Here is a 15,284-nt window from a genome sequence, read left to right on the forward strand (position 1 = left end):
GGGGACACACAATTCAGTCCCATTCAAAATCCTATTTTCCCTGAACATAACCCTAGCTCCTAACCCTTAACGTAATTCTAACCTTAAACCTAAACCGCCTAGAAATAGCGTTAGACCTCGTAGGGACTTCTGGTCCCCACAAGAATAGGTCAACACGTCCACACACACACCATTATTTCCAGGTCTTGTTGTAATAACCCCCTGTCTGTCCTCCAGCTCCCAGTCGTATCGTTCAGTGTTCAGAACCTTCCCTTCTCTGACTCCATGTTGGTTGTCTGGGCTCAACTGGTTAACCTGGCCGGCAGCAAGCTGGAGAAACACCACCTGAAGAAGTCTCTCGGCCGCGGACTCACAGGTAGGACACCCACAGAATCACTGTCTGAGTCACAAACTGTAGTGGTTAACTCACTCTCTGAATCACTGTCACAAACGGTAGTGGTTAACTCACTCTCTGAATCACTGAGTCACAAACTGTAGTAGTTAACTCTCTGAATCACTGTCTGAGTCACAAACTGTAGTGGTTAACTCACTCTCTGAATCACTGTCACAAACTGTAGTGGTTAACTCACTGAATCACTGAGTCACAAACTGTAGTAGTTAACTCTCTGAATCACTGAGTCACAAACTGTAGTAGTTAACTCTCTGAATCACTGAGTCACAAACTGTAGTAGTTAACTCTCTGAATCACTGTCACAAACTGTAGTAGTTAACTCTCTGAATCACTGAGTCACAAACTGTAGTAGTTAACTCTCTGAATCACTGAGTCACAAACTGTAGTAGTTAACTCTCTGAATCACTGTCTGAGTCACAAACTGTAGTAGTTAACTCTCTGAATCACTGTCTGAGTCACAAACTGTAGTAGTTAACTCTCTGAATCACTGTCTGAGTCACAAACTGTAGTTGTTAACTCTCTGAATCACTGTCTGAGTCACATACTGTAGTAGTTAACTCTGAATCACTGTCTGAGTCACAAACTGTAGTGGTTAACTCACTCTCTGAATCACTGAGTCACAAACTGTAGTAGTTAACTCACTCTCTGAATCACTGAGTCACAAACTGTAGTGGTTAACTCACTGAATCACTGAGTCACAAACTGTAGTGGTTAACTCACTGAATCACTGAGTCACAAACTGTAGTAGTTAACTCACTCACTGAATCACTGAGTCACAAACTGTAGTAGTTAACTCTCTGAATCACTGTCACAAACTGTAGTAGTTAACTCACTCACTGAATCACTGAGTCACAAACTGTAGTAGTTAACTCTCTGAATCACTGTCACAAACTGTAGTAGTTAACTCACTGAATCACTGAGTCACAAACTGTAGTAGTTAACTCACTCACTGAATCACTGAGTCACAAACTGTAGTGGTTAACTCACTCTCTGAATCACTGAGTCACAAACTGTAGTGGTTAACTCACTGAATCACTGAGTCACAAACTGTAGTAGTTAACTCACTCACTGAATCACTGAGTCACAAACTGTAGTAGTTAACTCTCTGAATCACTGAGTCACAAACTGTAGTAGTTAACTCACTCTCTGAATCACTGACTCACAAACTGTAGTAGTTAACTCTCTGGATCACTGAGTCACAAACTGTAGTAGTTAACTCACTCACTGAATCACTGAGTCACAAACTGTAGTGGCTAACTCACTGAATCACTGAGTCACAAACTGTAGTGGTTAACTCACTGAATCACTGAGTCACAAACTGTAATAGTTAACTCTCTGAATCACTGAGTCACAAACTGTAGTAGTTAACTCTCTGAATCACTGAGTCACAAACTGTAGTAGTTAACTCTCTGGATCACTGACTCACAAACTGTAGTGGTTAACTCACTGAATCACTGAGTCACAAACTGTAGTGGCTAACTCACTGAATCACTGAGTCACAAACTGTAGTGGTTAACTCACTCACTGAATCACTGAGTCACAAACTGTAGTAGTTAACTCTGAATCACTGTCACAAACTGTAGTAGTTAACTCTCTGAATCACTGTCACAAACTGTAGTAGTTAACTCTGAATCACTGAGTCACAAACTGTAGTAGTTAACTCTCTGAATCACTGAGTCACAAACTGTAGTAGTTAACTCTCTGAATCACTGAGTCACAAACTGTAGTAGTTAACTCTCTGAATCACTGAGTCACAAACTGTAGTAGTTAACTCACTCACTGAATCACTGAGTCACAAACTGTAGTAGTTAACTCTGAATCACTGAGTCACAAACTGTAGTAGTTAACTCTCTGAATCACTGAGTCACAAACTGTAGTAGTTAACTCTCTGAATCACTGAGTCACAAACTGTAGTAGTTAACTCTCTGAATCACTGAGTCACAAACTGTAGTAGTTAACTCACTCACTGAATCACTGAGTCACAAACTGTAGTAGTTAACTCTGAATCACTGAGTCACAAACTGTAGTAGTTAACTCTCTGAATCACTGTCACAAACTGTAATAGTTAACTCTGAATCACTGTCACAAACTGTAATAGTTAACTCTGAATCACTGAGTCACAAACTGTAGTAGTTAACTCTCTGAATCACTGAGTCACAAACTGTAGTAGTTAACTCTCTGAATCACTGAGTCACAAACTGTAGTAGTTAACTCTCTGAATCACTGAGTCACAAACTGTAGTAGTTAACTCTCTGAATCACTGAGTCATGCATGGTGGAGGCCAGACAAACACACTGGAACCAGGCCAGACAAACACACTGGAACCAGGCCAGACAAACGCACTGGAACCAGGCCAGACAAACACACTGGAACCAGGCCAGACAAACGCACTGGAACCAGGCCAGACAAACACACTGGAACCAGGCCAGACAAACACACTGGAACCAGGCCAGACAAACACACTGGAACCAGGCCAGACAAACACACTGGAACCAGGCCAGACAAACACACTGGAACCAGGCCAGACAAACACACACTGGAACCAGGCCAGACAAACACACACTGGAACCAGGCCAGACAAACACACACTGGAACCAGGCCAGACAAACACACACTGGAACCAGGCCAGACAAACACACACTGGAACCAGGCCAGACAAACACACACTGGAACCAGGCCAGACAAACACACACTGGAACCAGGCCAGACAAACACACACTGGAACCAGGCCAGACAAACACACTGGAACCAGGCCAGACAAACACACTGGAACCAGGCCAGACAAACACACTGGAACCAGGCCAGACAAACACACTGGAACCAGGCCAGACAAACACACTGGAACCAGGCCAGACAAACACACACTGGAACCAGGCCAGACAAACACACACTGGAACCAGGCCAGACAAACACACACTGGAACCAGGCCAGACAAACACACACTGGAACCAGGCCAGACAAACACACTGGAACCAGGCCAGACAAACACACTGGAACCAGGCCAGACAAACACACTGGAACCAGGCCAGACAAACACACTGGAACCAGGCCAGACAAACACACTGGAACCAGGCCAGACAAACACACACTGGAACCAGGCCAGACACCTGCTGTCTTCAGTTCAGTGTGTTTACTATAATGTTCTGACTGAGGCAATGAACTTTACATCCTGTTGCCTTTCTGGCAGTGATCTGCTTAGTGCTGTGGTACATGTGGTGGTTTCCTGTTGTCTTTCTGGCAGTGATCTGCTTAGTGGTACATGATGTGGTGGGTTCCTGTTGAATGGTTCTTTATGCCTCACTAACCTGACTCAACCTCCTGTTAGTCTCTCATCCTAACTCTATTTCACACAGTAGAAGTCTGTCTGTTCAGTGTGTGTTTGTGACAGTCCGTGTGTAACTGTGTGTGGTTGTCATCTAGCTGACCAGGTCGATGTTGGCCTCTTGCGGTGCCAGCAGCTGAGACTGTACATCCTGAAGGCAGCCAGGACCCTCCTCTCACACCAGGACAAACTACGACAGATCCTCTCACAGGCTGCCGTGCTAGACCTCCCACCCAACCCCAGTGGTAAGCACTGTTACCAGGTCAGATCTAGTACTGGATCTCCCACCCAACCCCAGTGGTAAGCACTGATTCCAGGTCAGATCTAGTACTAGATCTCTCACCCAACCCCAGTGGTAAGCACTGTTTCCAGGTCAGATCTAGTACTAGATCTCTCACCCAACCCCAGTGGTAAGCACTGATTCCAGGTCAGATCTAGTACTCGATCTCCCACCCAACCCCAGTGGTAAGCACTGATTCCAGGTCAGATCTAGTACTAGATCTCTCACCCAACCCCAGTGGTAAGCACTGATTCCAGGTCAGATCTAGTACTCGATCTCCCACCCAACCCCAGTGGTAAGCACTGATTCCAGGTCAGATCTAGTACTAGATCTCCCACCCAACCCCAGTGGTAAGCACTGATTCCAGGTCAGATCTAGTACTAGATCTCTCACCCAACCACAGTGGTAAGCACTGATTCCAGGTCAGATCTAACCCTAGCAGGGCATGTCTGGTCCCCTTGTGGGTGGACATAATGATAACTCGGAGAAAGTGTCTATTGAATGGTTGACATTGTAGATATTTATTGGGTGACCTGAGGGCCCCCTCCCTCTCCTTACAGAGGAGCCTATGGCTGTGTCTCCAGACGTGGGTGACCTGTCTCCTGACTGTCCCCTGTCCCCCCTTATCCTCCCCCCTCTCCTTATGCTCTTCCCTCTCCTTACAGTGGAGCCTACTGCTGTGTCTCCAGACGTGGGTGACCTGTCTCCTGACTGTCCCCTGTCCCCCCTTATCCTCCCCCCTCTCCTTATGCTCTTCCCTCTCCTTACAGTGGAGCCTACTGCTGTGTCTCCAGACGTGGATGACCTGTCCCCTGTCCCCCCTTATCCCCTCCCTCTCCTTACAGTGGAGCCTATGGCTGTGTCTCCAGACGTGGGTGACCTGTCCCCTGAGGGTCCCCTGCCTCCCCTTATGCTCCTCCCTCTCCTTACAGTGGAGCCTACGGCTGTGTCTCCAGATGTGGGTGACCTGTCCCCCCTTATCCTCCTCCCTCTCCTTATCCTCCTCCCTCTCCTTACAGAGGAGCCAACTGCTGTGTCTCCAGATGTGGGTAACCTGTCCCCCCTTATCCTCCCTCTCCTTACAGAGGAGCCTACTGCTGTGTCTCCAGACGTGGGTGACCTGTCTCCTGAGGGTCCCCTGCCTCCCCTTATCCTCCTCCAGCAGCTCCTTTCTGCAGCCACGCAGCCCTCACCTATCAAGGCCATCTTCAACAGGCAGGAACTGGAGGTAAGCACAGGCACACACACACACCTGAGTTTCCGTTAGCCAGTCATTTCCTGTTTTTGGGCAAAATACAATAAATTAAAAGTCAAAAGTGGGACGGGGGCTAATGGCTTGGTACCGGGGGCTAATGGCTTGGTACCGGGGGCTAATGGCTTGGTACCGGGGAATAATGGCTTGGTACCGGGGCTAATGGCTTGGTACCGGGGCTAGTGGCTTGGTACCGGGGCTAGTGGCTTGGTACCGGGGCTAGTGGCTTGGTACCGGGGCTAGTGGCTTGGTACCGGGGGCTAATGGCTTGGTACCGGGGGCTAGTGGCTTGGTACCGGGGGCTAGTGGCTTGGTACCGGGGGCTAGTGGCTTGGTACCGGGGGCTAATGGCTTGGTACCGGGGGCTAATCGCTTGGTACCGGGGGCTAATGGCTTGGTACCGGGGGCTAATGGCTTGGTACCGGGGGCTAATGGCTGTGTCATCTAAATGACCCTTAAGGGACTTGGGAATACACTGTCATGGCTCAAGAAGAAAAATATTTAGTAAGAAACAACTTTGTCATCGTCATCATGTTGTCAAATGTATTAGACAGATGGCAATGGTGTCATTAGCCAGCAAAGTTAGTCCAAAATAGCTATCAATGCTAACATTGGCTAGCTAAAATCTGGTGGTTTCCCCTCCATCTTAGCTAGCTAATGTTATACTGCCTCTAAAGTCAATCTGGAGACATCAAAAGGTTTTCTGACTAGTTATTTCAGTACTGATGTTGTTTCTATCCCTCTAGACTGCAGTGTGTCAGAACTGATGTTGTTTCTGTCCCTCTAGACTGCAGCCCTAGCAGTGTGTCAGAACTGATGTTGTTTATATCCCTCTAGACTGCAGTGTGTCAGAACTGATGTTGTTTCTATCCCTCTAGACTGCAGTGTGTCAGAACTGATGTTGTTTATATCCCTCTAGACTGCAGTGTTTCAGTACTGATGTTGTTTCTGTCCCTCTAGACTGCAGCCCTAGCAGTGTGTCAGAACTGATGTTGTTTCTGTCCCTCTAGACTGCAGCCCTAGCAGTGTTTCAGTACTGATGTTGTTTCTGTCCCTCTAGACTGCAGTGTTTCAGTACTGATGTTGTTTCTGTCCCTCTAGACTGCAGTGTGTCAGTACTGATGTTGTTTCTGTCCCTCTAGACTGCAGTGTGTCAGTACTGATGTTGTTTCTGTCCCTCTAGACTGCAGCCCTAGCAGTGTTTCAGTACTGATGTTGTTTCTGTCCCTCTAGACTGCAGTGTGTCAGTACTGATGTTGTTTCTGTCCCTCTAGACTGCAGCCCTAGCAGTGTGTCAGTACTGATGTTGTTTATATCCCTCTAGACTGCAGTGTGTCAGTACTGATGCTGTTTCTGTCCCTCTAGACTGCAGCCCTAGCAGTGTTTCAGTACTGATGTTGTTTCTGTCCCTCTAGACTGCAGTGTGTCAGTACTGATGTTGTTTCTGTCCCTCTAGACTGCAGCCCTAGCAGTGTGTCAGTACTGATGTTGTTTATATCCCTCTAGACTGCAGCCCTAGCAGTGTGTCAGAACTGATGTTGTTTATATCCCTCTAGACTGCAGCCCTAGCAGTGTGTCAGTACTGATGTTGTTTCTATCCCTCTAGACTGCAGTGTGTCAGTACTGATGTTGTTTCTGTCCCTCTAGACTGCAGTGTGTCAGTACTGATGCTGTTTCTGTCCCTCTAGACTGCAGTGTGTCAGTACTGATGTTGTTTCTGTCCCTCTAGACTGCAGTGTGTCAGTACTGATGTTGTTTCTATCCCTCTAGACTGCAGTGTGTCAGTACTGATATTGTTTCTATCCCTCTAGACTGCAGTGTGTCAGTACTGATATTGTTTCTATCCCTCTAGACTGCAGTGTGTCAGTACTGATATTGTTTCTATCCCTCTAGACTGCAGTGTGTCAGTACTGATATTGTTTCTATCCCTCTAGACTGCAGTGTGTCAGTACTGATATTGTTTCTATCCCTCTAGACTGCAGTGTGTCAGTACTGATATTGTTTCTATCCCTCTAGACTGCAGTGTGTCAGTACTGATATTGTTTCTATCCCTCTAGACTGCAGTGTGTCAGTACTGATATTGTTTCTATCCCTCTAGACTGCAGTGTGTCAGTACTGATGTTGTTTCTATCCCTCTAGACTGCAGTGTGTCAGTACTGATGTTGTTTCTGTCCCTCTAGACTGCAGTGTGTCAGTACTGATATTGTTTCTATCCCTCTAGACTGCAGTGTGTCAGTACTGATATTGTTTCTATCCCTCTAGACTGCAGTGTGTCAGTACTGATGTTGTTTCTATCCCTCTAGACTGCAGTGTGTCAGTACTGATGTTGTTTCTGTCCCTCTAGACTGCAGTGTGTCAGTACTGATGTTGTTTATATCCCTCTAGACTGCAGCCCTAGCAGTGTGTCAGTACTGATGTTGTTTCTATCCCTCTAGACTGCAGTGTGTCAGTACTGATATTGTTTCTATCCCTCTAGACTGCAGTGTGTCAGTACTGATGTTGTTTCTATCCCTCTAGACTGCAGTGTGTCAGTACTGATGTTGTTTCTGTCCCTCTAGACTGCAGTGTGTCAGAACTGATGTTGTTTATATCCCTCTAGACTGCAGCCCTAGCAGTGTGTCAGAACTGATGTTGTTTCTATCCCTCTAGACTGCAGTGTGTCAGAACTGATGTTGTTTATATCCCTCTAGACTGCAGCCCTAGCAGTGTGTCAGAACTGATGTTGTTTATATCCCTCTAGACTGCAGTGTGTCAGTACTGATGCTGTTTCTGTCCCTCTAGACTGCAGCCCTAGCAGTGTGTCAGAACTGATGTTGTTTATATCCCTCTAGACTGCAGTGTGTCAGTACTGATGCTGTTTCTGTCCCTCTAGACTGCAGCCCTAGCAGTGTGTCAGTACTGATGTTGTTTCTGTCCCTCTAGACTGCAGTGTGTCAGTACTGATGTTGTTTCTATCCCTCTAGACTGCAGTGTGTCAGTACTGATGTTGTTTCTATCCCTCTAGACTGCAGTGTGTCAGTACTGATGTTGTTTCTGTCCCTCTAGACTGCAGCCCTAGCAGTGTGTCAGAACTGATGTTGTTTATATCCCTCTAGACTGCAGTGTGTCAGTACTGATGCTGTTTCTGTCCCTCTAGACTGCAGCCCTAGCAGTGTGTCAGTACTGATGTTGTTTCTGTCCCTCTAGACTGCAGTGTGTCAGTACTGATGTTGTTTCTGTCCCTCTAGACTGCAGTGTGTCAGTACTGATGTTGTTTCTATCCCTCTAGACTGCAGTGTGTCAGTACTGATATTGTTTCTATCCCTCTAGACTGCAGTGTGTCAGTACTGATATTGTTTCTATCCCTCTAGACTGCAGTGTGTCAGTACTGATATTGTTTCTATCCCTCTAGACTGCAGTGTGTCAGTACTGATGTTGTTTCTATCCCTCTAGACTGCAGTGTGTCAGTACTGATGTTGTTTCTGTCCCTCTAGACTGCAGTGTGTCAGTACTGATATTGTTTCTATCCCTCTAGACTGCAGTGTGTCAGTACTGATATTGTTTCTATCCCTCTAGACTGCAGTGTGTCAGTACTGATGTTGTTTCTATCCCTCTAGACTGCAGTGTGTCAGTACTGATGTTGTTTCTGTCCCTCTAGACTGCAGTGTGTCAGTACTGATGTTGTTTATATCCCTCTAGACTGCAGCCCTAGCAGTGTGTCAGTACTGATGTTGTTTCTATCCCTCTAGACTGCAGTGTGTCAGTACTGATATTGTTTCTATCCCTCTAGACTGCAGTGTGTCAGTACTGATGTTGTTTCTATCCCTCTAGACTGCAGTGTGTCAGTACTGATGTTGTTTCTGTCCCTCTAGACTGCAGTGTGTCAGAACTGATGTTGTTTATATCCCTCTAGACTGCAGCCCTAGCAGTGTGTCAGAACTGATGTTGTTTCTATCCCTCTAGACTGCAGTGTGTCAGAACTGATGTTGTTTATATCCCTCTAGACTGCAGTGTGTCAGTACTGATGCTGTTTCTGTCCCTCTAGACTGCAGCCCTAGCAGTGTGTCAGTACTGATGTTGTTTCTGTCCCTCTAGACTGCAGTGTGTCAGTACTGATGTTGTTTCTATCCCTCTAGACTGCAGTGTGTCAGTACTGATGTTGTTTCTATCCCTCTAGACTGCAGTGTGTCAGTACTGATGTTGTTTCTGTCCCTCTAGACTGCAGCCCTAGCAGTGTGTCAGAACTGATGTTGTTTATATCCCTCTAGACTGCAGTGTGTCAGTACTGATGCTGTTTCTGTCCCTCTAGACTGCAGCCCTAGCAGTGTGTCAGTACTGATGTTGTTTCTGTCCCTCTAGACTGCAGTGTGTCAGTACTGATGTTGTTTCTGTCCCTCTAGACTGCAGTGTGTCAGTACTGATGTTGTTTCTGTCCCTCTAGACTGCAGTGTGTCAGAACTGATGTTGTTTCTATCCCTCTAGACTGCAGTGTGTCAGTACTGATGTTGTTTCTATCCCTCTAGACTGCAGTGTGTCAGAACTGATGTTGTTTCTATCCCTCTAGACTGCAGTGTGTCAGTACTGATGTTGTTTCTGTCCCTCTAGACTGCAGTGTGTCAGTACTGATGTTGTTTCTGTCCCTCTAGACTGCAGTGTGTCAGTACTGATGTTGTTTCTGTCCCTCTAGACTGCAGTGTGTCAGTACTGATGTTGTTTCTGTCCCTCTAGACTGCAGTGTGTCAGTACTGATGTTGTTTCTGTCCCTCTAGACTGCAGTGTGTCAGTACTGATGTTGTTTCTGTCCCTCTAGACTGCAGTGTGTCAGAACTGATGTTGTTTCTATCCCTCTAGACTGCAGTGTGTCAGTACTGATGTTGTTTCTGTCCCTCTAGACTGCAGTGTGTCAGTACTGATGTTGTTTCTGTCCCTCTAGACTACAGTGTGTCAGTACTGATGTTGTTTCTATCCCTCTAGACTGCAGTGTGTCAGTACTGATGTTGTTTCTGTCCCTCTAGACTGCAGTGTGTCAGTACTGATGTTGTTTCTGTCCCTCTAGACTACAGTGTGTCAGTACTGATGTTGTTTCTATCCCTCTAGACTGCAGTGTGTCAGTACTGATGTTGTTTCTATCCCTCTAGACTGCAGTGTGTCAGTACTGATGTTGTTTCTATCCCTCTAGACTGCAGTGTGTCAGTACTGATGTTGTTTCTATCCCTCTAGACTGCAGTGTGTCAGTACTGATGTTGTTTCTATCCCTCTAGACTGCAGTGTGTCAGTACTGATGTTGTTTCTGTCCCTCTAGACTGCAGTGTGTCAGTACTGATGTTGTTTCTGTCCCTCTAGACTACAGTGTGTCAGTACTGATGTTGTTTCTATCCCTCTAGACTGCAGCCCTAGCAGTGTGTCAATACTGATGTTGTTTCTATCCCTCTAGACTGCAGTGTGTCAGTACTGATGTTGTTTCTATCCCTCTAGACTGCAGCCCTAGCAGTGTGTCAGAACTGATGTTGTTTCTATCCCTCTAGACTGCAGTGTGTCAGTACTGATGTTGTTTCTATCCCTCTAGACTGCAGCCCTAGCAGTGTGTCAGTACTGATGTTGTTTCTGTCCCTCTAGACTGCAGTGTGTCAGTACTGATGTTGTTTCTGTCCCTCTAGACTGCAGTGTGTCAGTACTGATGTTGTTTCTATCCCTCTAGACTGCAGTGTGTCAGTACTGATGTTGTTTCTGTCCCTCTAGACTGCAGTGTGTCAGTACTGATGTTGTTTCTGTCCCTCTAGACTGCAGTGTGTCAGTACTGATGTTGTTTCTGTCCCTCTAGACTGCAGTGTGTCAGTACTGATGTTGTTTCTATCCCTCTAGACTGCAGCCCTAGCAGTGTGTCAGTACTGATGTTGTTTCTGTCCCTCTAGACTGCAGTGTGTCAGTACTGATGTTGTTTCTATCCCTCTAGACTGCAGTGTGTCAGTACTGATGTTGTTTCTGTCCCTCTAGACTGCAGTGTGTCAGTACTGATGTTGTTTCTGTCCCTCTAGACTGCAGTGTGTCAGTACTGATGTTGTTTCTGTCCCTCTAGACTACAGTGTGTCAGTACTGATGTTGTTTCTATCCCTCTAGACTGCAGTGTGTCAGTACTGATGTTGTTTCTGTCCCTCTAGACTGCAGTGTGTCAGTACTGATGTTGTTTCTGTCCCTCTAGACTGCAGTGTGTCAGTACTGATGTTGTTTCTGTCCCTCTAGACTGCAGTGTGTCAGTACTGATGTTGTTTCTATCCCTCTAGACTGCAGTGTGTCAGAACTGATGTTGTTTCTATCCCTCTAGACTGCAGTGTGTCAGTACTGATGTTGTTTCTATCCCTCTAGACTGCAGTGTGTCAGTACTGATGTTGTTTCTATCCCTCTAGACTGCAGCCCTAGCAGTGTGTCAGTACTGATGTTGTTTCTGTCCCTCTAGACTGCAGTGTGTCAGTACTGATGTTGTTTCTATCCCTCTAGACTGCAGTGTGTCAGTACTGATGTTGTTTCTGTCCCTCTAGACTGCAGTGTGTCAGTACTGATGTTGTTTCTGTCCCTCTAGACTGCAGTGTGTCAGTACTGATGTTGTTTCTGTCCCTCTAGACTGCAGTGTGTCAGTACTGATGTTGTTTCTGTCCCTCTAGACTACAGTGTGTCAGTACTGATGTTGTTTCTGTCCCTCTAGACTGCAGTGTGTCAGTACTGATGTTGTTTCTATCCCTCTAGACTGCAGCCCTACCAGTGTGTCAATACTGATGTTGTTTCTGTCCCTCTAGACTACAGTGTGTCAATACTGATGTTGTTTCTATCCCTCTAGACTGCAGTGTGTCAGTACTGATGTTGTTTCTATCCCTCTAGACTGCAGCCCTAGCAGTGTGTCAGTACTGATATTGTTTCTATCCCTCTAGACTGCAGTGTGTCAGTACTGATTTTGTTTCTGTCCCTCTAGACTGCAGTGTGTCAGTACTGATGCTGTTTCTGTCCCTCTAGACTGCAGCCCTAGCAGTGTGTCAGTACCTGGCCGTGGAGTCCACCCACCCCTCCTCCCCCCTGTTTGAGAGCAGTAGCTCCAGTGAGGCCACTACCCCTGTCACCGTGCAGCACGTCAAGGTCCCTAAACAGAAGAAGCAGAAGGCCTCTCCTGTTCCCCCGCTGCCCATTGTACTACAGCTGATGGAAATGGGTTTCCATAGGAACAATATCGAGTTTTCCCTCAAGTCTCTGTCTGGGACCGGCAGCGCCTCTGGTGTACCAGGTACTGTATAACATATGTAGCGGTGTGTGATGGTGGGTATACAGTGAGCTCCAACAGTATTGTGATGGTGTGTATACAGTGAGCTCCAACAGTATTGTGATGGTGTGTATACAGTGAGCTCCAACAGTATTGTGATGGTGTGTATACAGTGAGCTCCAACAGTATTGTGATGGTGTGTATACAGTGAGCTCCAACAGTATTGTGATGGTGTGTATACAGTGAGCTCCAACAGTATTGTGATGGTGTGTGATGGTGGGTATACAGTGAGCTCCAACAGTATTGTGATGGTGGGTATACAGTGAGCTCCAACAGTATTGTGATGGTGTGTATACAGTGAGCTCCAACAGTATTGTGATGGTGTGTATACAGTGAGCTCCAACAGTATTGTGATGGTGGGTATACAGTGAGCTCCAACAGTATTGTGATGGTGGGTATACAGTGAGCTCCAACAGTATTGTGATGGTGTGTATACAGTGAGCTCCAACAGTATTGTGATGGTGTGTGATGGTGGGTATACAGTGAGCTCCAACAGTATTGTGATGGTGGGTATACAGTGAGCTCCAACAGTATTGTGATGGTGTGTGATGGTGGGTATACAGTGAGCTCCAACAGTATTGTGATGGTGTGTATACAGTGAGCTCCAACAGTATTGTGATGGTGTGTATACAGTGAGCTCCAACAGTATTGTGATGGTGTGTATACAGTGAGCTCCAACAGTATTGTGATGGTGTGTATACAGTGAGCTCCAACAGTATTGTGATGGTGTGTATACAGTGAGCTCCAACAGTATTGTGATGGTGTGTATACAGTGAGCTCCAACAGTATTGTGATGGTGTGTGATGGTGGGTATACAGTGAGCTCCAACAGTATTGTGATGGTGTGTATACAGTGAGCTCCAACAGTATTGTGATGGTGTGTGATGGTGGGTATACAGTTAATGTTGTGTGTGTATTAATGTGTGTGTCTGTGTTAATGTGTGTGTCTGTGTTAGTGTGTGTCTGTGTTAATGTGTGTGTCTGTGTTAATATGTTGTGTGTGTATTGATGTGTGTGTCTGTTTTAATGTGTTGTGTGTGTGTGTATTAATGTGTGTGTCTGTGTTAATATGTTGTGTGTGTATTGATGTGTGTGTCTGTTTTAATGTGTTGTGTGTGTGTGTATTAATGTGTGTGTCTGTGTTAATGTTGTGTGTGTATTAATGTGTGTTGTCCTGTAGGTGTGGAGTCTTTAGTGGCCTGGTTGCTGGACCATCCTGATGTCCAGGTGACAGAGCTGTCTGATGTTGACACGGTGTCTGATGACTACTCTGAGGAGGAGCTGGAGGAGGAGCCGGAGGAGGAGCTGGAGGAGCAGGCTCCCACAGCCTTCCCAGTGGTATGTTTACCTGTCACCTGGCTACAGACCCAGCTAATACACACCTACCTGGCTACAGACCCAGCTAATACAACCTACCTGGCTACAGACCCAGCTAATACACACCTACCTGGCTACAGACCCAGCTAATACACACCTACCTGGCTACAGACCCAGCTAATACACCCCTACCTGGCCACAGACCCAGCTAATACAACCTACCTGGCTACAGACCCAGCTAATACAACCTACCTGGCTACAGACCCAGCTAATACACCCTACCTGGCTACAGACCCAGCTAATACACACCTACCTGGCTACAGACCCAGCTAATACACACCTACCTGGCTACAGACCCAGCTAATACACCCTACCTGGCTACAGACCCAGCTAATACACACCTACCTGGCTACAGACCCAGCTAATACACCCCTACCTGGCTACAGACCCAGCTAATACAACCTACCTGGCTACAGACCCAGCTAATACAACCTACCTGGCTACAGACCCAGCTAATACAACCTACCTGGCTACAGACCCAGCTAATACAACCTACCTGGCTACAGACCCAGCTAATACAACCTACCTGGCTCCAGACCCAGCTAATACAACCTACCTGGCTACAGACCCAGCTAATACACCCCTACCTGGCTACAGACCCAGCTAATACACCCTACCTGGCTACAGACCCAGCTAATACACACCTACCTGGCTACAGACCCAGCTAATACACCCCTACCTGGCTACAGACCCAGCTAATACAACCTACCTGGCTACAGACCCAGCTAATACAACCTACCTGGCTACAGACCCAGCTAATACAACCTACCTGGCTACAGACCCAGCTAATACACCCTACCTGGCTACAGACCCAGCTAATACAACCTACCTGGCTACAGACCCAGCTAATACACCCCTACCTGGCTACAGACCCAGCTAATACAACCTACCTGGCTACAGACCCAGCTAATACACCCTACCTGGCTACAGACCCAGCTAATACAACCTACCTGGCTACAGACCCAGCTAATACAACCTACCTGGCTACAGACCCAGCTAATACACACCTACCTGGCTACAGACCCAGCTAATACAACCTACCTGGCTACAGACCCAGCTAATACACCCCTACCTGGCCACAGACCCAGCTAATACACACCTACCTGGCTACAGACCCAGCTAATACAACCTACCTGGCCACAGACCCAGCTAATACACCCCTACCTGGTCACAAAGCAGTCCCTGCAGCCATTACTGCCGAACCAATGACTCTGGGAATCACCCATAGATCTCTGCAGCCATTACTGCTGAACCAATGACTCTGGGAATCACCCATAGATCTCTGCAGCCATTACTGCTGAACCAATGACTCTGGGAATCACCCATAGATCTCTGCAGCCATTACTGCTGAACCAATGACACTGGGAATCACCCATAG

The 15,284-nt window shown here is 46.8% G+C and overlaps 1 protein-coding gene across 1 annotated transcript in view; it reads left to right on the top strand.

Moving 5' to 3' along the window:
* Positions 1-15,284, top strand: part of herc2 (HECT and RLD domain containing E3 ubiquitin protein ligase 2) — a gene marked incomplete in the record, with an annotated part of 175,944 nt that overhangs the window by 96,281 nt on the left and 64,379 nt on the right. The window contains 5 exon segments of the mRNA XM_046299907.1: positions 217-355; positions 3,812-3,958; positions 5,079-5,221; positions 12,230-12,494; positions 13,710-13,867. Of these exon segments, the coding sequence (XP_046155863.1) occupies positions 217-355; positions 3,812-3,958; positions 5,079-5,221; positions 12,230-12,494; positions 13,710-13,867 (852 nt within the window).

The sequence above is a fragment of the Oncorhynchus gorbuscha genome, linkage group LG15 (genome assembly GCF_021184085.1).
Source record: "Oncorhynchus gorbuscha isolate QuinsamMale2020 ecotype Even-year linkage group LG15, OgorEven_v1.0, whole genome shotgun sequence".
NCBI classification, from domain to species: domain Eukaryota; kingdom Metazoa; phylum Chordata; class Actinopteri; order Salmoniformes; family Salmonidae; genus Oncorhynchus; species Oncorhynchus gorbuscha.